The sequence below is a fragment of the Metopolophium dirhodum genome, chromosome 1 (genome assembly GCF_019925205.1).
Source record: "Metopolophium dirhodum isolate CAU chromosome 1, ASM1992520v1, whole genome shotgun sequence".
In the NCBI taxonomy this organism is placed as follows: domain Eukaryota; kingdom Metazoa; phylum Arthropoda; class Insecta; order Hemiptera; family Aphididae; genus Metopolophium; species Metopolophium dirhodum.
This window is the reverse complement of record NC_083560.1, coordinates 132,066,143-132,090,425: the sequence shown is the minus strand read 5'-3', so window position 1 is coordinate 132,090,425 and position 24,283 is coordinate 132,066,143. Positions and strand designations below refer to the sequence as shown.

At 28.8% G+C, this 24,283-nt stretch overlaps 1 protein-coding gene across 2 annotated transcripts in view; it reads left to right on the top strand.

Moving 5' to 3' along the window:
- The first annotated feature begins 5,744 nt into the window (after positions 1–5,744).
- The window catches only part of LOC132934302 (probable phosphorylase b kinase regulatory subunit beta), a 70,474-nt gene continuing 51,935 nt past the window's right edge, over positions 5,745–24,283 (top strand). The window contains exons 1-7 of one of the 2 annotated variants that reach the window (XM_061000587.1): positions 5,745–6,143; positions 16,225–16,360; positions 16,656–16,863; positions 19,475–19,671; positions 22,550–22,709; positions 23,791–23,988; positions 24,065–24,203. In XM_061000587.1, coding sequence (XP_060856570.1) covers positions 6,038–6,143; positions 16,225–16,360; positions 16,656–16,863; positions 19,475–19,671; positions 22,550–22,709; positions 23,791–23,988; positions 24,065–24,203 — 1,144 coding nt within the window. In that variant the 5' untranslated portion in view covers positions 5,745–6,037. The remainder of the gene's footprint in view (positions 6,144–16,224; positions 16,361–16,655; positions 16,864–19,474; positions 19,672–22,549; positions 22,710–23,790; positions 23,989–24,064; positions 24,204–24,283) is intronic. The other variant, XM_061000588.1, reaches the window with a different exon arrangement.

Sequence of the window (24,283 nt, the reverse complement as noted above, 5' to 3'; positions counted from 1 at the left end):
TAAGGGGGCTCCAGTCGCGGTTTTGTCAAAATTCAAAACTTATGTAGATTTGCCCAATACAAACATATAATTAAATTCCGTATCATAAAATAAATCTTAAGGGGACTTCAGGGGAATACAGTCAATGAAAAAAGTTACTTTCAGGCTAAAAATCTAGACAAAACTGAAGGAATTTGATTAGACGGATTTCAATTTTTTAAAACGGATTTCCATTGAATACCTACCAAGTTTATTAAGTTTTGAGGTGGTTTTGAACTTCTGAATATCTATTTTTTCATCTTTGATATGATATCCATGAATAAAAAGCAGGTAAGTGAATGTCGCTCTGCTGTACAGTAAGTTACAAGTGGGTCACTATATAATGGATTGTATGAAATTTGAATTCAATGATATATAATATCGTTGTATACGAAAAACGATTCTGAGCAAAGACGGTTTGTCAGTCTGGATATCTTATGATGTTTTATTATTTATTATAGCTTAATTAATATTATAAATTACAAAAAAATAACTAAAATCATTATTTTTATTTTTATTCGTTTCAATGGTGATAAAAAAAGTTGGAAATTAAAATCCTGTTTCTAGCGGTTTTTCATAATATTTGTCGGTGGTTTTTCCCGTGGCAATAAATAACTATTGAGAAAATCGAAAAATGACCTCTCTAAAGTTCCATCTTGATCCAATTTCATTAAATAAAGATGCTATATGTTGAAATCCAAGCACTCCTTCTGGTAGAAATTATGTATACAAGATAACAAAAAAAACATCATTGTAAAACACTATAGCTTCCTCACTATCTAAAATATGAAATTTTTAGAATTTATATTAACACATTAATACACATTATGACAGTAACAGTAATTGGAATATTAAAAATCACCTCTACGAAAACCTAGTAATTTTGTTAATCAATCATAATCTGTTTACAAAATGAATCCATGCCAAACTAAATTCATAAATTCCAAAGTTTTGTCAGGCTTTTTGGTGTAAAAATCACTTTTCTTTCGTCGACCGGAGGGAGCCCCTTAACATAAATATTAGTGAACATTAAAATCATAATAATATGTAGGTATACCTATACAATATATATATATCCAAATGTTGAAACTTGTTTTACTCACATGACAATATAACAATTATTGAATTCTTTATTCTAAATTTCTAACCTACCTATCTTGTAAAGAGGGAAAACGATGTTTTTTTCTGCGATTTTTCATTTTATATTTTACACAACAAATCATAGTTTTTTCATTTTCTTTTCAAAGAACCACTCGAGTTTTCGTGGCATGATTAGTACCTAATGAGTAATGGTTAATAGAAACGATTGACGAATAAAATTAAAAATAATTATTGACTATACTTTAATAACCATTGATTATAAATATAGTATTTATAATTAATTTTATAACTCATAAGCTACTCGATTTTAAATCGCTACTTAAATTCGATTTTTATGTATCAAAATACTTAAAAATAAGTTCTGCTTTGGAATATGAAATTAAAACTATGTATTGTCATTCAAAAAAACTTAAAAAAATATTTAAAAATATGATTTTTTAATACAAACGTGGTTTTTTAACAACTTTAAAGTATGTAAAAAAATATTTTCAAAAACATTAATACTTTTTGAAATAATGATAAAAGAATAAAAGAATACAATAATCACCTTGTATACGGATAATATACCTACATTAAAGTACATATCGATTAAAAACAATTTTTACTCGCTTCAAAAGCTTGGAAATTTAGTATAAGATTTTCATAAGTTTATCATTTAGAAATTGAAAAAATATTTAGAATCCATAAGCACAATTTTTTTTTACGATTATTTGAAATTATTATTTATTATAATCACGACAATTTGAAAATTAATAAAAATTAATTCAACTTATATCGTATATTATTAACATTGCTTATAGTAAAATAAATAACATAAATAAACAATATATTATCATCAAATACACTTAGTAATATAGTATGACAGTCGTCTCCGATCAAAATATTTTTTCGTATGCAATGATTGATCATTATACGGTTGACTTTGTATAATAAAATTATATACCTACCTACTTATATTTAAACTTAAAATAACAATTTTGCCTACTATTGTTATTTAGTTGTAATTCAAAACATATTATAATTGTAGAGATTTAAAAGTTTCTGCCATATTATACTTATAAAGTTATAACTGTGAACACTCTTTAGCAGTGGCGTCAATTCATTTTTCAATAGAGGGGGGTAAAGGTTTAGACCGGTCCGAATGGGTAAAAAAAACCGCAAAAATATTAGTAGTTTATTAAGATAATATCTTCTTTTTTTTATTTTTGAAAATCTATTAACTACATTATATATAAATCAATTTTACCTGATTCATTATAAGTATATAAGTTATATATATATATATATCTTATATAAGTATATGATATATTTACAAATTAATATTATCTTAAATTATAATATATTTTTTTTTATTACTTGCTTACCGGCTCAAGTTTTGTCTGTTTATTAACATGTTAGAAATTATTTTCGATACTTTTCGAGCAGTTTGCGGTAATTTTATATTTTTAGTCGCACCACCTAACCACCCACCTATTTTTTTTAGATCATATTTTGCCCAAATTAAAAGATTAATGTAAACATGCGTCACGAAAAAAATTAATTTTAATTTAGGTACTCAACTAAATTAACACAATACGCAGAATAGTTGAATCATACACGACTGTCGCAAGTTATGAAGTCCGTGATCAATGATAAATAATAAGAGCGTCAATCGGTTGTTGTTTTTAGAATTTGTAATCATTTTAGATTTTAGAAATTAAACTATACGAGATTATGATACTATTTTTTTTTTTGTAACTGTTCATTTTCCTTCACAAAACACACTCACACAAACAAACATACATAAATACATACCCATACATACAATAATGTGTACGTCCCCGCATACGTCTAAATATATTCCAACTATCAATTAGTAAAAATGTATCATTGTGACAATAATTTCTTAGTACATACTATAATATTTTCTGAAAATATTATAAAATACCCAGACAGCAAATGTTTGACTAAAAATATTATTATAACATTATTATAGGCACGTTTTTGCGCTAATAAAATATAATAATGGTAAAACGGCAACAACTGGACACCGGTCCATAGAGCTACTTTTAAAATCAGACAGAGGCAAATGCCCACCTTGCCCCCCCCCCCCCCCCAAATGACGCCACTGCTCTTTAGGTACTTTGTTTAGGATTTAACTGTATATGAAGATAGTGTGAACTATCATAGTATCATCAAACTATTCATTTGATAATCGCTGATAGGTATATCAGTCCAAAATACTTCCAATTAGAATCTACAATACCGATTTTGAATTTGACACGTACCTACCGATGGTGAATCAACCCAAAGATATTTAACAACAAAAAGTTCACAAAAAAATCAGCTTGAAGAATGTTATTGTATTTTATTATCAATAATAGAAAAACGGATTAAAATTTTTGACAAAATTTATCAAATTTAAAATTTAATAATTATTTTGTAGTTCAAAATTTATAAAATGTTCAACTTTTATAGCCAAAGATTGAAAATTTAAAACAAGGCTCTTAGGCTCCACGTGAATAGATTATGTATAAATTACTTTATTCACAATAATATCATCAAATATACTTGGTAATATCATAGGCTGACTGACCGTTTTCGCTGAGAATCGTTTTTCTAATACAATGATATTATATCATTGAATTCAAATTTCACACCATCCATTACAGTGAATCACTTGTAACCTAATGTACAGCAGAGTGACATCCACTTACACACCTTTTTAAACCTTTTTATACTTTTATTAAGTACATCAAAACATAGTAACAACGAGGCCCCAAGAGTTTACTAATTAATAATTTTTGTTATTTGGTTAATGTGTTTTGTTGAAAATCTAGTCACTTTTTTATTATTATTATTTTTATAAAACATAATATGTATCCAATAATTGTTTTTACTTTTTTTTTTTATATTAAAGTTTGTTTTTGATTTTAATGTAGGTAATTTTAATATCATATAATATAATATACATTGTATTTAGTTAGTTTTCCCAGTATGAATAATTATTACTAGCTTTTTATTTTTTAGTAAAAAAGTTTTCATCTAAATTTGTATAAGTGTTTTAAGGTATAATATTATATTATAATCATATATTATTTCTTACTGATAATATTTATAATAGTTCTACTAAATAGATACTTATTAACTATTAATTATCTATCTTACTTTGTGTCTTTAAAAGCAGAATAAAATTGATAACATTGAATTGAGACCAGCAAATACTTTTGGGTTATCGGAGTTGAGTCCGACCAAATTTTTAGGTTGTTCGAGTTGAGTCCCTGCTTACTCCCTTCAGTCTATTAGTGAAACACAGGACACACCACGTGGAGGTTGTCTAAGTTATCTCCCAAAAAATGTAGATGATCGTTTACTCCGTTTTTAATTGCAATAATAACTATAAGGATTATATTAGTTAAGAAATATAAAAAATAATAATAATTATGTGTGATTGTACACTGTTTTTTTTAACCATAATAATAATAAGTATAAATAGTCAATTAACTAAAAATAATAATTATGTGTAATATAATGTGCAAGGCCACCACCGGCTTATAGATGGTTATGAGTTTATGGCATTTTATCTATGCGGACTCAATTCAAACACATAAAAGTAGCATGGACTCAATTCAATATCACCGAATAAACCGAATGTACATTCAGCCAGTTGCTAAAAACCCTAAAGTTGCATTAAGTCTTTCATGAGGGCTTATGCACTTTTTCATAACCATATTTTGTTATTGAATGGTATTGGAAACTAATGACAATAGTATAGGTACTATAGTATACAGTTTATAAACTGAATGTTTCATCATCCATACGAAGATAGTTCCTGAAATCATCTGGTTCAACCACTTCTTTTTATTTATTTTATTTAAATTTATATTTTGAAGTATTGACTTTTTTTTTTAATCTCATACACACAGATAGCTCTTTTTCGGTTATGGACGAAATTTTTGCTGCAGTGTCAAATTAGAACTGAACAAAAATTTGTGTCAATAACTGAACGGCTAAACCTAAATAATTTACTCAGTTCATTTGCACAAACTGAATGCTCAAAAATACCTCAAATTTGATTGGGCAGTTCAACTGAACGTATAAACCCACCTCGTCTAATTATATTGTTGAGTTATTTTTAATTATTGAGAGTAAAAGTATTTTTACAGAGAATTTGTGTTACTATACTACGTTTTATGTAAATAGGTATCTATGTAATAAATTTGAAAGAATATTTTAATGTCTAATTAATTTTAATCGTACCTAGTTGGGGAACTGATCAACAAGAATACGTTTGGTTAAGTTTTAGTGTTTTTCATGAATAAATAAGATGAGTATATTACTATAATTGCATAATAAATTTGTGGTTTTTTTCCGGAAACCTGTATGATACAGGGGAACTATTATTATAATATAATACAAATTATTGTACATCATCGAATGTCATTTCACGCTGGCCGTCAGTAGTTGTAGTCGTCCGCCGATTCCGCGTGTATTTTTGGAGCGTGCCGTATTATACCTATGCATCATGCGCGCTCGCAAGCACACGCGCAACGTTGCGCGAAAATAGTAATAACAATAATAATAATAATGTACGTTTGTGCGTAAAACCGACGCAGTACGACGCACCGCCGTCGTTGTGCCGAGTGCCTACGTGCCGTACTGCCGTACGTTCAGTAACAACCGACCCGCCGACGTCGGTGTTTGTGTCCGTCTCGTTTCGGTTCCGAGCTAGTGGACGACGAATTATAATAATATTATTTTAATCTTTGTAGCGATAATACAATATTATTATCATACCGTGATAGTAATAACATTGTGCTGTGGTCAGTCATTACTGTGGTAAATTACTTGTCATAATATCTCGTAGTGTTTGACAAAGGATCATCAGTAAGTCGCGGAGTCGTGTGCGGTGCGTCAATTACCGTAGATAACGGTCGCGATGTGTGCTAAAAATACGAGTTTCGTCGACACCGACGCCGACTTGCACCTGAAGATATCCAATTACGAGGAGACGGTCAAACACTTGGACATCTACTACGGCATAGGTTAGTCAATAACCCCCCCCCCCCCACCATTGGCCACTGACCGCTCATTTAAGTTATTATTTTAAATTTATTAATATTGAATCATATTATAATGATTAATAATAAGCCTATATGTTATTATATGTATAATATCGATATATCATATTATAATATGTACCTATATCAATGCTGTATCCAGAACGTTTTTGTTTTGGAAAGGTACGTAAGTTTTTCCTCCAGTTTTTGTTATGCTAGAACTACAACACCTATTATCTACTATAACCCCCTCGTTCATAAACAGTGTAAGCACGTGTCCTTTTTCTTTTGATAGTATTTACAATTCTGTAAGAAAATACGGTGCCAATTCAGTACTTGATATTTGATATAACAATAATATATTATAATATTAACGTTTAAATAAACGATTATTGTGAACGAAACAATTCATTTATTATTCAAATAAAATTGATAATACATTTTTTGTATACATATTATTTTATTGTACCTATTTGGCATATTATCAGCTATTTTGATTCAATATAATTTATAGTCATAATAACTTCGTAAGAATAATCTACAAGTACCTAGTACAGGGGTCACCAAATAGCGGCCCGCGAATGAGTTTTTAACGGCCCGCAGATAAGGAAAGTAGCTATAGTTGAGAGCAAGATCTGCCATTTTTCACATTAAAAATATTAATTCATAATTGTTTCACTTATTTATTAAATGTAATTCTATTTTCATAGTTATAGTTATATAATACGTGTATATATTTTTTTATTAAGAAATAAAATAGTTTTGGCATATGATAATAATTAATATTATGTACTTTGAATTTGTATGGCCCGTGAGAATTTCCCTAATTCTTAATGTGGCCGGTGGAAAGTATTAATTGGTGACCCCTGAGTCCTAGTACCTATTTGCATAGTATTTCCAGTTTTTGATAATACTAATAATTTAACACGTTTTGCTCCGCAACTGGTATAGTGGGCGCAGACGGTGGAGACATAAGCGTCAAAATGAAATAAGAATAAAAAAGTTGTATCGGACGAATGCGCCAAAATGGCAACATCATATCGTACGAAAGCGCCAAAATCCTAGATACCTGTGTGCCACGGTTATTAGATATTACATTTATAACTATATTTTATATTTTAATAATTTAGTATTGACAATTTTTTATAAGATTGAAAAAATCAACCGATTTATTAAAATAATAATTTTATAATAAATTATAATTTATTAATTTCCATTATATTTATTGACAATTTTTAATAAGATCGACATTTATAAGTTATAACATCCTATGTCTTATATACAATATTAATGTCATTGGGTACAACAGGTATTATAATATTATATTGGCGCTTATGTCCTACACATTTTGGCGCAAAAGATTTGTCATTTTTGTACTTTTGGCGTTTATATGTCATGTAGCGCAGAGCCCGCGTCGGCGTCACCACGTTAAAAATACGTAGGTACGGTCGACTTTGCATAATATATAAAGTAACAATGCCACAATGGTATATTATTATTATTGGCGATCGACGTAATTTCGGGGAAAAATTAATAAATACCTACACGGCCATACTATATTATTACTAATTCGACAATCCTATGCCCTATAGTGGTATTGCCTCGGGTATTGCCATAGGCGCAAATAGCGTTTGGGATTTGGGGGGGGGGGGGTTAGCCCTTAAAGCCTCCTCTATTTGCGCCTATGTGAATAGCTGTTATTATGAACAGTCTTGTTCGAAGGGTAACGATAACAATAATCAAACACTTCAGTTGAGTAATAAATATTATATTATTTTTCATTTGTGCGGTCTGTGTTAGAGAGGCCCTGGCGTGTGTGGTGTTTTAGTAATCAACATGAAAGTTGGTTTAGGTGCCCTAAGTAAGTACTAAGTACTAAGAAAATATTTATTTTACCTATTTAAAAGCCAGACGTCAACTTCTAAAATTAAAATAGTTACCTAGGTTGAATTGTTATAAAAAAAATATTTATTAGGTATAACATCAGTTTTGACTTTTCTATGTTTATAGCCTGCCTATTATAATAAAAATAAAGTATATATTATAAACAATGTTGGTAATTGTATGTTTTACTTAATGGTGGTGGACATCTATTGACATTTTTCAAAGTAGGCTAAATAAGTAGGTAAGAACAAAAACGAGAAATATACAGTCTAAAAATTCAAATGGATTTAGGCACTATTATCCAAGGCTTGGCAAGTTAATGATTTTTTTTAACTCAGTTCAGTTAAGTTAATATGCACCAATAACAAAAAGTTAAAAGTTTAAAGTTAATTTAACTCCAGGTTAATTCAGTTAAGTTAAAAGCGGGGTTAAAAGTTAAATACACACTTTTTGTTAACTTTTAATTAAGTTAAAAAAGGTTGATTTGTTTATACAACGCTAGCGTACTTAATTTTTTTCCAATCCAAAACTAAATTATAGGATATAGTGTTAATACTTCATACAGTATGTCCATATAAGTTAGATTCGAATGATATAAATTTTTAACTTTAAACAATTTATGATACATATTTTAGGTTTTGAGCGAAGCGATGAATGTATTGATTTTACAATGATGTGTGTATTTTTTTTAATTTTTTTTTGTGTCTGTCATCACCTTTAGGACAGTAAAAGTGCTTGGATTTTCTTCAACAGTAACTTTCTGATAGGAAAGTGAATCTAGTTGGTACTTTGGGGGGGGGGGGGGGGGGGGAGTCAAAAGTAAAAATTTCACAAGTAGTTTAAAAGCGATATGAAAAACAAAAGAAAAATTAAGGGAAAACGGGAATTTTTACGCAAAATCTGTTTTTGAGAAAATCGATTTTGGTTTTTGGTGTAACTCTAAAACAAATGACCGTAGGTACATGACATTTTGACTGAATTTTTATATTAGCATTTTCTATACAATTTTCCAAATATTTTTAGCTGTTTACGAACATTATCAGTGTCCATTTTTTTTAGTTTTTTTTTTCTACAAATATCAATAAAATTTTATTTGTTGGGTAAAAAAGCTTGAAAATTTAATACAAGGCTCCTACTATATTGTTACAATGACATTTGAAATACATGATAAAATTTTGAAAATGATTCCTGTTTCGCCTACGACGGCGACGCCTGTCGCCTGACGTGTGTCATAATAATCATATTATTTCACTAATAAGTAATAAGTAATAACTAATGTGTTGATATTTAATCATAATAATAAAATAAAATAAATAACGCTAGTATAATAAATTACATTTATTGGTTTTTATTTTAATAGGTAATACCAATATGTTGCTATTTAGATAAAAAGCCCTCTCTTTATTTTTTTAATTGCAATGAACATTGGCGCAAATAGGGGAGGGCTTTGGGGGGACTTAGTCCACCCAAATTTCGGTCAAGTACCCCCCAGCTTAAAATCTAGTAATTAGTACTAATTTTTACATTCTGTGGTACTAAGCAATATGGCCTATGGGGAAGGGGGCTTGAGTCCCCCCAAAAAATTTAGTCAATTTGAGTCTATGGCAATGAACATAAAATATAAATGCACATATAACACATTCGTATGTCATAAGTCATATAACCGTATTACAAGTTTATATAAAACATATTATAAGTACTTAAGGTTATACCTTATACTTACTTTGGATTCCATTATTATGTTAAAAATATGTAAGTAAATAAAGACATTTTATTAATTAATTATTTAATTATTTTTTTTTATTATTTGGAAATATAGCATATTATACTCAAAACATTTTTAGCAATAATTTCTGAATATATGATATAAGTGAATTAGTGGGTGATCGAGTAGCGTTACATGAATGCCCCACCAGAAAAAAATTTGCCCCTGTATCACCCCTCAATAAAAAATATCTGGCGCCGCTAGTGTTCAACAATATATTTTCTGATAGGAAAGTGATTCTAGTTGGTACTTTAGTGGGTAAAAATTTCTCAGTAGTTTTCTAAAGCGCCGTGAAAAACAAAAGACAAATTAAGGAAAACCGGGAATTTTTACGCAAAATCTGTTTTCGAAAAAAACGATTTTGGTTTTTGGTGCAACTCTAAAACAAATGACCGTAGGTACATGAAATTTTGACCGAATGGCGAATGTTTATATTAGCATTTTCTATACTCGATAACATTTTCACAATATTTTGACTTATTTTAAGCTGTTTACGGACATTTTCAGATTTTATTTTTTAATTTCTATGAATGTCAATAAAATTTTATTTGTTGGGTAAAAAATCTTGAAAATTTAATACAAGGCTCCTACTATTTTGTTACAATGATATTTGAAAAATATTAAAAATCCATAGTCACAATTTTTTTTTATAAGCATTTAAAGTTCAAATTTCGACAAATTTAAAAATATTTTTTACTTTGTTACCTACTTGGAGTGATTTTTGCATTGCAATTCGATGTTTGTTTTTGATTTGTGTGGTGGTGAGGCGGTGCTTAGGAGCAAAACGACAAGTGTTAATCACAAGATTTCATTTTTTCCAATTAGAAATTATTTTATTTGTATTTTTAATGTGTATTGTTATGTATTCTGCACATTAAAAACCATTGTTATTTGTCTAGGGTTCAAAAAAAGGGTATACCTGATAAAGTGAATTTGTTGCAAGTTTTAGTTTTGACGTCGCATTAAAGAGGTCCGCAGGCCGAATAGCTTGTTGAACGGTTTAATAATAGTGTAATATTGTACTAAATTATATAATATATCGATTATTGATTAGGGGGCCATTGTATTCGCCGCACGTTATTAGATATTAATATATTATATAATTATAGTTTATAAGGTGCCCGACAATGATGATACGAATTTAATTTATCAAGAATATTAAATCCAAGAAAACGCCGACCTTTGTTATTTTTATGATAGGTCATCTTGTCCAAACAATATTCCGTCGTGCTGTTACAATTCAAAACATTTGAAATATTAAACCGACAATATAATATTAATATGTATTAACTCGTATTAATACTACCTATATACTATAATATATGCTATAATAATTATTATAGTGGGATATAGTCGATATAGGTTACTTACATACCCATAATTAAAAACTATAACAAATAATAATTTATGATTTACCATTATAATATAATAATTACGTTTCATCGCATAAAATAATATTGTAAGATGTAGGTACATATTACTAACATTATACTCGATTTATCTTATTGTTACGGTTTTTATATGGTTGCGGTAGTCATATTATATTATTTATTGTAATTTGTAATACAGATTATAGTGTATGAAGACAAAATGATAGTGGCAGCTAACGGATCATTAATTTATACTCAATACAAATGATAATGGGAATAAAGTTCAGAAGACTGCGTTGCGTACTATTTTATAATACCTACCTAATTTAAATCGCCAAAACGTAATTTCAGACTTTTATGTATCTTACAATTTTTAAATTCCAACAAAATATTATCTAAACTCATTATTGTTGGTTTTTATTCCGTAATTCCGTCCTAATTTGAATTTAAAATGTCTTTAAAAAATAACTGTGTTTTATATTTTTTGGTTAAAGTATGAAATTTTTAGAGAATCTTTGTTTTAAATTTTCAATTGTTAGCTATAAAAAAATTATGGGCAATTGGGTGTCGCTCTGCTGTACAGTAGGTAACAAACGGGTCACCAGTGAAAATTTCATGTATATACGTTCATTTGTTTTAGAGTTACACCAAAAATCAAAATCGATTTTGCGTAAAAATTCCCGTTTTTCCATAATTTTATATAAAATACTTAAGTGGTTTTTCCCGTCGCTTTTGAAAACTATAAGGAATTTTAAATTTTGACTTCCCCAATGCACCAACTATATTCACTTCCCCCTTCGAAAAAGATACTGAAGTTGAAAATTGAAGCATTATTTCGACTACTTATCGTTTACTCAGTACTTATCCACTCAGAAACTAAAATACTAAAATAATTGGAAACTAAAAATGTTCCTAAACACTTCAAAATAAGTCAAAATATTTTGAAAATGTTATGGTGTATAGAAAATGCTAATATAAACATTCAGTCAAAATTTCATGTATCTACGGTCATTTGTTTTAAAGTTACATTAAAAACGTAAAAATGACTGTTTTTCCTTAAATTTTATTTTGTTTTTCACGGCGCTTTTGAAAATTACTAGGAATTTTAAATTTTGACTTCCATAATGCAACAACAATATTCACTTTCCAATCGAAGAAGATACTGAAATTGAAAATCGAAGCATTATTTTGACTACTTATCGTGTAAAGACACAAATATTTAAAAAAAAAAACACATTGTAAAACCAATACCAAACCAATACATTCATCGCTCCGCTCAGAATCTAAAATTATTTAACCTTCTGTTTGTTTAATATTATGAAATTATTTTATCTCATCATGTACAAACTTTATATTTTTAAAATTAATTTAGGAGCAATGGGGAGGTGTACAAATGTATATACTAGGATTATAAAGTGTACTAATGAAATAATAATCGTTCGTTGTCCGGTTCGTTGGTAGGTACCGGTCTAGAGTCGGTAGGACCAATACAAACCGATCGCGATTGCGGTACTGGGATAACGGTTACACCAGTACCGCCGCGGGAAAATTGATTTTCCTGAGTTTGGGGAGGTGTACACATTTTATTATTAGTGTTACAAATGTGCACAAATAGAATAACAATCGATAAGATATTTGTATACCTATTTATACCTATACTTTGGTAGTACTGGGGTAACGGACATCAGAAACACTCACGACGCAGATGAGAACAACTAAATCGTCGGTGACGAACTGTTTGATAATCTCCGAGTTTTGGTACGATTTAGCTTTATTAGATCTCTAGCTGGTACTTATGATAAATTTAGATTTTAAATAATATTGTTATACCTATCGCCAAAAATATTTTTTGTTTAGTAATTTTAGTTTATTTTTATTGTAAAATTATGTAGGTAATTATAAAAAAAAATTCATGACATAAACATACGTATTAAAACAATGAATTGATAACATTGATTATAAGTACTAGTATTTATAATAAATAATACTAATACATGATGATATTCAAAATAACCGCTGCAAAATAATATTTGTCCGTCGTCAATTCGTCATTACGCCGAAACGTAACATTTACACCAACGATGAAAAAAATATGTTGTTACTTTGCTCGAAAAAAAATATTGTGACTGTTTCATAATAAATAATATTACAGAGGTAATTCTTTAGTTGTTACTTGTTACTGTTTAATATAAGTATTCAAAATTACAAAAATGTATTTAAATTATTTTTATTTGGAATTATGACCAAATGTTTACCTATATTTTACTATCTTATATGCATGACAAAATATTCAAAATGTTTTGTCTCTTTTGAGCTACCTATTTATAGACATTTAAAATTTAAAATTATTGATAAATATATTAATAAAAAATTAGCCATGTGGTCAAAAAGCTTGAAAATTTAATTCAAGGTTCTTCATAAGTTGTTATTATAGAAATCAAAAAAATATTAACGTTACACGGACACAATTTTTTTTTAAAAAGCCTCTCGACTCGTTAAAATCATGAAATTTAGCAAATTCAATTTAAATCTAATGTTAAACCCGAGGTTAAACCATTGTGAACAAAAAACGATTCTGAGCGGAAAAACACTGTCAGCTTTTATTTCTAAGGATATTTTATAATCTATCCATGTATTTAATACAAGTAATTTATTTTTGTTTAGTAGGTATACGATAGGTTGAAATAAAATTTGTCAAAATACTTACAGATATTATATATTATAGTCGAGATTATAGTTGTTATAAACTCAATACTATTATACCTAACATGCACACGTAATTTTAAATGACGTAATATGCCCTCTTAGATGGTCATATACTCATATTAGTGTATACCTAATCTTTAAAATATTTAGTCTTGTTATGTTTGATTTAATTTATCGATAAAATTGAGTATACCTGTTCAGTCGTTTCTTGACAAGTGACAACCTTTCCTTGCGTGGATTTTTTTTGGGGGGATTTGTAGAGCTTAATTGCTTTATTTTAGTACTTCTCTTTAGTTTTTTATTATTTAAAAATCCATACTCTCTAATAATTATAATAATAATAATAATAATAATAATATGCACTCTCTCTCTTCTAAAGTGTTTCTGCGATCATGAATTTTATAATTTTATTTATTCTGGTAACAACTTGTTTTCAAGAAATACACTCATTCAGTCATTCGTTTTGAAAATGTAATACATTTTTGCGAAATTGATACCTTGGACACACATCATAATGCGTATTTATTAATGCCGAGAAAAAAAAATTGGGAAGCTTCTAATAATATACCTAATAATTATTAATTTGGTACCTACATTTGGATTATTTTTTTTAAAAAAATAGTTGTTTCCTTTATAAATTCAGTTTTATATTGTTTAACGTTTTTTTGCACATGAAAATAGAAAATATTTATAATTGATTGAATAGTTTTTTCATATTTTGATTTACTATAGGTACCTACGGGTTAGTGCCCAGTGGCGCTAAAATGATTCTGTCAGAGGTGGGATATGGCTGGTCTTTTAACCAATATTTAATTATTAAAAATATTATAATTTATGGTTATCAGATCTTAAACATTGAAAACAGTGGGTAAGCGGGGAACGTTCTGCTGTATATTAGATGTCTAGAGAGTCATTATAATAGATATGTTAAATTTGAATTCAATCATATAAAATCATTTTAGGTAGTTACCACAAAGGGAGCATAATATATATATATATAATTGTACAGTAAAAAAATGTTATTGTTAAAAATTAAAATCCCTTTTAACGGCGCACGCTAACTGAATAGGTAGGTATTTAACAAAATGTATATGATATATAGGTAATAATATTTATTTTATTATTTTTAGTATGTATATTTTTTTCAGCAGAATTTTCTATTTTGACATTTTAAAAGTTCTAACTAGATCATCAGTTCCCTCCAGAAAAGATATAAAGTTGAAAATCAAAGCATTATTTCTAATTTTCGATAATTTATCGTGTATAAATTCACAAAATAAAATAAAAACACATAATTAATAATTGTAAAATCAATACCTTGATCGCTCAGCTGAGAATCTAAATTAATACGTGCCACGTAGAATGGTTTGATTAGGTTTGTAGTAGGTATAAATAACTTAAAATCAGTCTAAATATTTTAAAATTTAATTTTCTGTACTAAAAAATAATACACGTAGGTAGGTACATCGAAATATTTTAAGTATCCATTTTGATATTTTTGAAACACAACAAAATAAAATAAGTCGTTATCAAAATTATAAATACAAAAATATATAACATAAAGATAATAAAAAAGTTATATTTATGTATTTTTGAAATAAATATATTTTTGATAAAGAAACATAAATTGTTACAACATAGATTGAAAAAAACTTCACCGCCTTTTTAAAGCTATAACTTAAAAGTTTGGTATACTATTCTATGTCAATTGTATATTTGTGTATTACAGTTTATGAAATATTCAGTTTCTTATCATAAGTACCTAGTATCTATTCATTCAGACCCACTATTCAGTTTATTAAGAGGACGGTACACAGACATTTGTTGTCTCCGTCTTACATGTGCATAACATGGCAAATTTTACGCCTCTTAAAATATAAGAGGCGCAATTGGTAGACTGACCCTAAAATACAAATTTTGTTTTAGGCGCAATTGGTCCATGCCCAAGCAGATCACGTTTCACTCCGCTAGTTTAAAAATTAGAGTGAATTGACCTCTTATACAATTTAAAGCTTTAAATGTAAGATTATAGATACAGTTTTAAAATTGTAATTTGTTTCTACATCTTAAAATACTCATAACTTGCTTTAAAATTAAAATATAAAAAAAAGTCTATCAAATGCCTTAATTAATAATCTCACCTTAAAATGGTATAAGAGTTCAATTTACTCTAATTTTTAAACTAACGGAGCTAAATGTGATCTACTGAGCATCCAATTTGCTATGTTACGCAGTTATAAGACGGAGAAGAAATTGTCCGTGCAGCGTCCTCTTAAGACCTGTTCACAGTGGCGTTAAAAATACAAAAAATAATAATAAAAGAAAATAATTTAATTTTCAGTGAAAAGGCAATTGTTGAGATATCAAAGTGCAATAACTGGTCTATTTCCAGTGTTGTCGGATGACGAAAAAGTGGCCAGCGTTAGAGATAGCGTGTATTGTGCTGCTGCAATTTGGAGTTTATTTCAAGCGTATAGGTAATATATTCATCCAATATTTTATTTAAGACGTATAATGAAGCAAAATATTTTTGTTTATTAATAACTACTAATTATGTATGGTTATTTAGTTATCTTTAATGACCGCTGTAGGCCATATTTCATACAGCATAGTGCATACTGTAAAATATTGTCTCCTATATTTTATGGCTGTATTAAACGTATACAAATCAAATCAAGTCAAATATTTAAAAGATTTAAGTTTTTCGTAAAAATAAATGAGGCTAATATATTGTCAAATTGATAAATTTTTTTTAATTGTACATATATACAGACGAATAGATGACGACAGAGGTAAATCTTATGAGTTGGGTCAGTCTGCGGTGAAATGCATGAGAGGTATATTGGCATGCTGGATAAGACAGGCGGATCTCATAGAATGCTTCAAAAAACATCAATGCAATAAATTTGCATTACACTCAAAGTTTAATTTAAAAAATGGTGATGTTGTTCACTCTGGTGACGGATATCCTCATTTACAGGTAATGAATATTGCACCTTGTTAATTTAAATTCATATTGTAGTTTGTAGAGAACAAGTTACTCTTTAATAGTTTAGTGGCTCAAAATAATGTATGTAAATGTGTATACGATTATTTGTTTGATATTTTTAATTCATCCACCCACTTGTTGTTTCAATACAGTATATAAGGTAATAAGAATTATTGAATTTTGATTTAAACTTTCTTTTTTGTTATGAAATTTTCATTTAAAGTTGATTAAAAATACAACAATAGGTATTCGATAAAAGTATAAATTACAGCTATAAATAAAGCAAAATAAAGTTAAGAAATGCATTTTATAAGATAAATAATATATTATTGATACATAATATTATTATGGGTAGTTATACACTTATACATACAGAATATAGATCCAACTTAATTTTAAACTTATTTTTAACGTTTATTATTTCATTATATTAGATAGTGCGTGAGTAGTAATTATTAATTTCTTAGGTATGTTTTAATTATTTGATAATGGGTAATAATATGTTTTCAATAAAAATTATACAATAAATACAAACAATTTAATTAATACTTTACATTTTCTATTTTGGTATTATAATTATGGCAGAAAGGTTACGATAAGTTCTAGATTAAAACGTTTTGAAATTTAGGTACAGTTTATTTATGGAGAATTGAGATAACACATTTTAAATACCTAGTTCAGGCGTTTAGTGCGTAACAAGTCCATTTCCCCAGCCCCGCTCTAATAGAATTGCAAACATTTTTTTTTTCATTCGATTCTGCTCAGTTAGTGCCGTTTGTTTTACTTGGTCCCGCGTTTGTGCTAAGCCCCTAACTCTACTAAATCAAATTTTAATTAAGGGGGGGGGGGCTGAAGAAATGCTAGCCCTGCCATTTTGGAATTTGGAATTTTTTTTTCATTCGATTGTGCACCGTTATTGCTGTTTTTCTACTTGGTCCCGTGTTTGTGCTAAGCCCTTAACTCTGCTAAATCAATTTTGTAAATAGTATTTCCAAAATTAAAAAAAAAAATTAGTTTTTTCTTAGGTCCGTGAAGTTGGCCGCACAATGTCAACATTTTGACTCCAAATTTTGTCAATAATTTGTAAGTAATTTGTAAGTATTTGTAAGCACAATTTGGTAATTTGTAAGTACAGCCGTTTTCAATTATCTTCAAAAGTTTAAATTACGGCCAACTTCCGTGAAACTTGGCCGTTTTGGCATTTCAAAGTTTTTGACTACTCCAAATCGTCATGCGCAATTTGTAAGTATTTGTAAGCATGAATTTAGAATTTGTAAGTCATCCCTTCCTTAATTATCCCAAAAAGAAGGTGGCCGAGCTTTGTCGAGCTTTTTGAACTTTGACTGTTCCAAATCGTCTTGCGCAATTTGTAAGTATTTGTAAGCATGAATTTAAAATTTGTAAGTCATTCCTCCCTAATTTATTCCCAAAAAGAAGTTGGTCGAAAATGAATAAAAAAAGCCTAGTTAAATTAAAAAAATATCTTAATAGGATAAAAAAATGTAATAGAATAAAAAATCAGCTAAATAAAAATTGATATTAAATAAAATGTAATTAAGATTAGTTAAATTAAAAAAATATCTTAATAGGATAAAGCATTTCTTCAGCCCCACCTTACTTGAAATTTGATTTAGTAGAATTAGGCGCTTAGCACAAACGCGGGACCAAGTAGAACAAACAACACTAACGGAGCAGAATCGAATGAAAAAATTTTTTTTTTGAAATTCTATTAGAGTGGTGCTGGGGAAATGGACCTTGAAACGCACTAAACGCCTGAACTAGGTATTTCAAATGTGTTATCTCAATTCTTCATAAATAAATTGTACATACATTTCAAAACGTTTTAATCTAGAACTTATCGTAACCTTTCTACCATAATAATAATACCAAAATGGAAAAGTATTAGTTAAATTGATTGTATTTATTGTATAATTTCTATTGAAAACATATTACCTATTATCGAATAATTAAAAAATACCTAAGAAATTAATAATTAATTGGGGAAACGGACCTTGCGTTTCACAACAAATGTCCCTCAATTCTAACGCGCCGCCCAGCGGTTTTTACTCAGACCAGTGGTTCACAATTTTGGCTGGTATTCAATTTGAAATTTCCCGCCGTAATTAGATGCAAATTTTGGAAACCATAGTGAAAAGTCGCCACCTGGTGCGTTAGTATCGAGGGCCATTTGTTGTGAAACGCATTCTCATGTTGTCACAGTGTTCATGATTTGATGCTAACCGAAGCTGTAACACACGAATAAATTATGTTACACAAAATATATCAATCGCTAAAAAAATAATGTGTTTGATGTTATCATTTTATTTATCATAATATTTTAACTTTCTGAAATAATAAAGGTTGTCGAACGAATTTTTAATGAAATATATTTTATTTGCATTTGTATAGAAACGCGAATAATTCTAAATTCTAAAACATTACATAAACCGTTTATAGTAGATACTTTGTACATTGTACAATGTATGTACATATATGTATTTTATTATCTATAACAGGTATTGGAGATTTGAAATGTACCTAACTACCTATACCTATATTGTATAATTTATGTAATTAATTTAAATTGTTTATTTTTACACAGATTGATGCCGTATCATTGTATCTAATATATTTGGTCCAAATGACTACATCAGGGTTGCAAATAATTTATACGAAGGACGAAGTTGCGTTTGTGCAAAATTTAGTATACTATATAGAACGTGCGTACAGAACGCCAGATTACGCTATGTGGGAACGTGGTAGTTCGTACAATGACAACACACCTGAAATTCATGCAAGGTTAGTATTCCGTATTAACGCCTAGTTAAAGTCATTATGACTCGTAGGTACTTTTATTGAATTTACAAAAATCGATCGTAAATATAAAAAATATAGGTAGGAACTAAGATCTTGACTTTTGGAAGATGATACTTATAAAATTATAAATTCAAATTGATTTAAACATTGTACGTACAACGCACGTAATCAGGCGGTGATCCAGAACTAAAATTAAGGGGGTCATTTTTTCGAAAAGATAAAACACAATAAATTTATAAATAATGACAGTAAATTATTAAGGATATTGGTTGGCTATTAATTATTTTAGCTAAAACATACCAATCTTATGTTCATAATGATATAATCAGTATAATACTGATCGACCTAGTAACGCGATAATACTTTTTAAAAGTTCTATAAATTTGGTTTGAATATTTTAAAATATAGGTATTTTCAAACGTTGATTATTCAGAATTCAAATCAGAAATCTTAAAATGAGAGCCGATCTCTCGAGTACCTAATGCACGATACCGAATTCAAGTCAGTTTTCAAAAGCATTATAGCATTATTAGGTCGATCGGTAGGATGGACTAAAACTACATACATAATATGAGCATAAATTATTTACCGTTCACGTGCACATGCCGAAACGTAATTTACTGAAATAAACTATTATATAATATAGACTACTACATTTTACACTCATCCAAATATATTTTTTACTACAATTTTTATATAAAACATCTCATTCAATGAGTATTTGTGTGTTTTCGGATGTTAACAAAACGATCAATATTAAACATAAAATTAATTAATATAAATTAATACTTACATTTGAAATTTGATGCCGTGACACATAAAGATAACAACACAATATTTGTATCACATTAGTTAATTGATAAAATGTCGTCATGGAGTTAAAAAGTAATGATAATAGTTTTGTCCCAAGTTGGCCCGTTTGACGGTAGCTAAACCACTTTAAAAAATATATAGCAAGTGCTAAATGCCTAAATCGAATCAGTGACTTGCGTTTGCCCATCTAGGTTGAATTAAAAACAAAGCTAGGTACACTGATGCTGGTTTTTCCTTGAAATGCGGTAGGTACACTAAATCTGAGATACACTCTAACCAAGATAAACTTATATAGCGTATCTATATACTATATAGGATTTAATATTGGATTAAACACTTGGTAAAATTTTTTTGACTTTACGCTTACTTTTTTTTTAATAAGGGTAGGAAAACTTACGAGGAACTTGTATTACATAAGTAGAACATTTTTTATGAATTTTGAACTTAAAATAAATTCTTACTTCAGGCGCCCATAAATAATTATTGAGGACCGTTGTAGGTACGGTTGTCGAAGCTTTTTTCTCCACTGACTACCTACTTATTTTTTCCAATGACTACTTGCCACTCGATCGCATAGTTTTCGCGTTCTTTTTTAATATTAATTCGTCCGCGAATCTTGAACAATAATCCCATTTATCAGCTATACCCATATCATCTACTATCTATATGTATGTAGTACTGTAATTAGGTACATGCAACGTGTGGTGGGGCATCCCTTATTTATGAGTAAATATTGAAGTCAACGATGAAATTTAAATCGATAATTTATTTTGACAGTTAGACATGGACGCCTATAAAATTCCGGTAAAATAACGACTGAACCCAAATTCCGGACTATAAAATGACCAGAATAATTTCTATGGTTTGTGGTTTTTTTAAATTTTTAAATTTTTTAATCTTAGATTCTGAGTGGAGCGATGAATGTATTGATTTTACAATAATGTGTCTTTTGTTATTTTTTATTTTTTATTTTTTTGTTGTGTCTGTCATCAGTCATCACCTTTTTGTCCGGTAAAAAAGCTTGAAAATATAATACAAGGCTCTTAATATATTGTTACAATGACATTTAAAAAATATTAAAAATCCAGTCACAATTTTTTTTAAAAGTTTTTAAAGTTCAAATTTTGATAAAAGGCGTGAACATCACAAATTGTGCAATTTATTTTGAGTTAGAAATTCATAATTTTTTTCTTTTCAAATCTAAGATTTTAAAATGTAATACAACATTTCATATAAGGTTATCTACCTTTATCAAAAAATAAATTTCTATAATAAAGTCAAATTATATTTTTATGAGCGTTTGAAGTTCAATTTTTTACAACATGGGATATTCACTCGATTTCTCATGTAGCGATTTTCTTATTTTGTTGTAGTTCAAAAACGAATAACCGTAGACACTTGAGATTTATATCATGTTTATTTTATCAATTCCTATATTTGATAAAATTTAAAAAATATTTTGACCACTTTTGATGTCCGTAAAGTTAGCCGCCCAACATTATCCCACCGAATTCATATTTGGTCATCCTTTAGTAAGTCATTAGTAAGTATTTGTAAGCACAAAATCAGAATTTGCAAGTCAACAACTTTCGGATTATCACTAAAAGTTTGCCAGACGGTCACTTCAACTCTTTGAAATTTTTTTTCCACCCCTGCATATTTGTGCATTAGTAAGTATTTGTAAGAGCAAATTCTGATATTCGAAAGTTATTATTTGCAAAGTCTAGGAGACCCTATACCAACAGCAGAGTGACATCCACTTACCCGCTTTTTAGTTTTTAACCTTGAAACACAAGAACGACGTCGATTGGGATTCAATGTACACTTTTCTTTTAAGTTTTTTGCTGGAAATATTGACTGTCCTGAGTTCCTTAGTCGTTTTTCCTCCAATACTCCTCCTACTCGTAATACTTAAAAATAAATTGTATCTTAACACAGAAGTTACTAATTCTGCAAGTAACACCCTCCACAATAGAATTACAAAAACCATAAACGAAATAAAACTCGTTTTTTTACATTATAATAAAGTGTACATTATAATGTTTAGTTCTATCGGTATGGCAAAAAGTGCATTGGAATCTATTAACGGATGCAATCTATTCGGTGACAAAGGAGCCTCTTGGTCTGTAATATACGTAGATATCGACGCACACAACAGGAACAGAAGTATATTCGAAACCTTATTACCTCGAGAGTCTAGTTCAAAAGTGAGTATATGCTATTTTTGCACCCTCTAAACAACGTGATGTGATATTATTTATGCTACGATATTATGACGTAACGTACTGTATTAATATCGTTAATGACAAATTGTGACAATACGCAATCTGTGTAATATTGTGTGGCTCCCGCCACACGATACCGTGCATTTATTATTATTATTATTGTTCGTAGTTAATTCTACGCACAGACGTGACGCGACAACATTGGGTACACCGCTCTACTGCATTAAGTCTTATACTATTGTTTTTATTGATATTGTTTTAGCTAATTGTTTTATTGAAATATTGTTTAAACATTGTTTATCGATAATTATATAATATTTTTTTTTTAAACTTAATCCTGACATTGAATAATTTATGAGCAGTGTTAATATACAAGTGATGATAACTTATATCCAATAAACCATTTTTTTTGTTCAGGCATAAAAATTAATATAGGTACCTGAACCAATATTTTAAAGAAAAAACTAAAAATACATAGATCAATTTTTAGTTTTTTAATGACATTATTCAAAAACTGGCTTAACATTAAATCAGATGATATATCCTGTCTAAACTCCATGGTGTCATAAAATATACCTATGTAACGGATAATTCAAAATTATCACAATTTAATAAAACAAATTTACTATGTTATGATAAAATATTAAAATGAGTTAAACCGACACATAATTTACATTTATAGTACAAACTACAAAATTAGGATCTAGTAACTAGTTTGTAGTAATTTCTCGTGTAGTTTTTATAAGCTATTTTTTCCCCAAGCATATTGGATACAATTTTGGTTTTCAAGATAAACCATATTGGATACAATTTTGGTTTTCAAGATAAACCGATCTGTCGTGATAAAGCTAAAATCCAAAGCTAGGTTCAAACGGAGTTAAAATTTGAAAAGAATGGCTCAGTAATACTTTAGTCCAAATATCAAAACACAATGATTAAATTTATGAGCTCTCGAGTCTGCTGAAATAGCAATTAAATGTATTATATTAGTTGAAATATACATATATCAAGTCCATCTCTACCATGATTACCATTTAACTACATAACCTTATTTTCTTTTTAGGCTGTCGATTCGGCATTGATAACGACTGTGTCCTACCCCGCCTTCGCCACTCACGAGGACGTGCTGGTGTCGTATACCAAGGCCAACATCGTGAAAAAGCTCAAAGGTCGCTATGGGTTCAAACGATTTAAGAGGGATGGTTACAAATGCGCCATTGAGGACAAAAAGAGAAAGTTCTACAACGTTGGGGAAACTAAGGTGAATGATTTAGGAATGTGTAATGTATTCAATGACATTGTGTTTGCATTCGGTCATATGATATTACCTGTCTTAGGATTTCGAAAATATAGAGAACGAATGGCCGTTATTTTATCTGTACATGATAATCGACGGAGTGTTCAAAAACTTACCACAACAGGTCAATGAGTATAAAACGCTGCTGGAGGACGTCATGACCATCGACAGTTTCGGCGGTCTGTGTTCACATTCTATTGATATACTTACATAAATAATCGAATTTATCACATGGAAATTCCATGGGCTTATACTATTA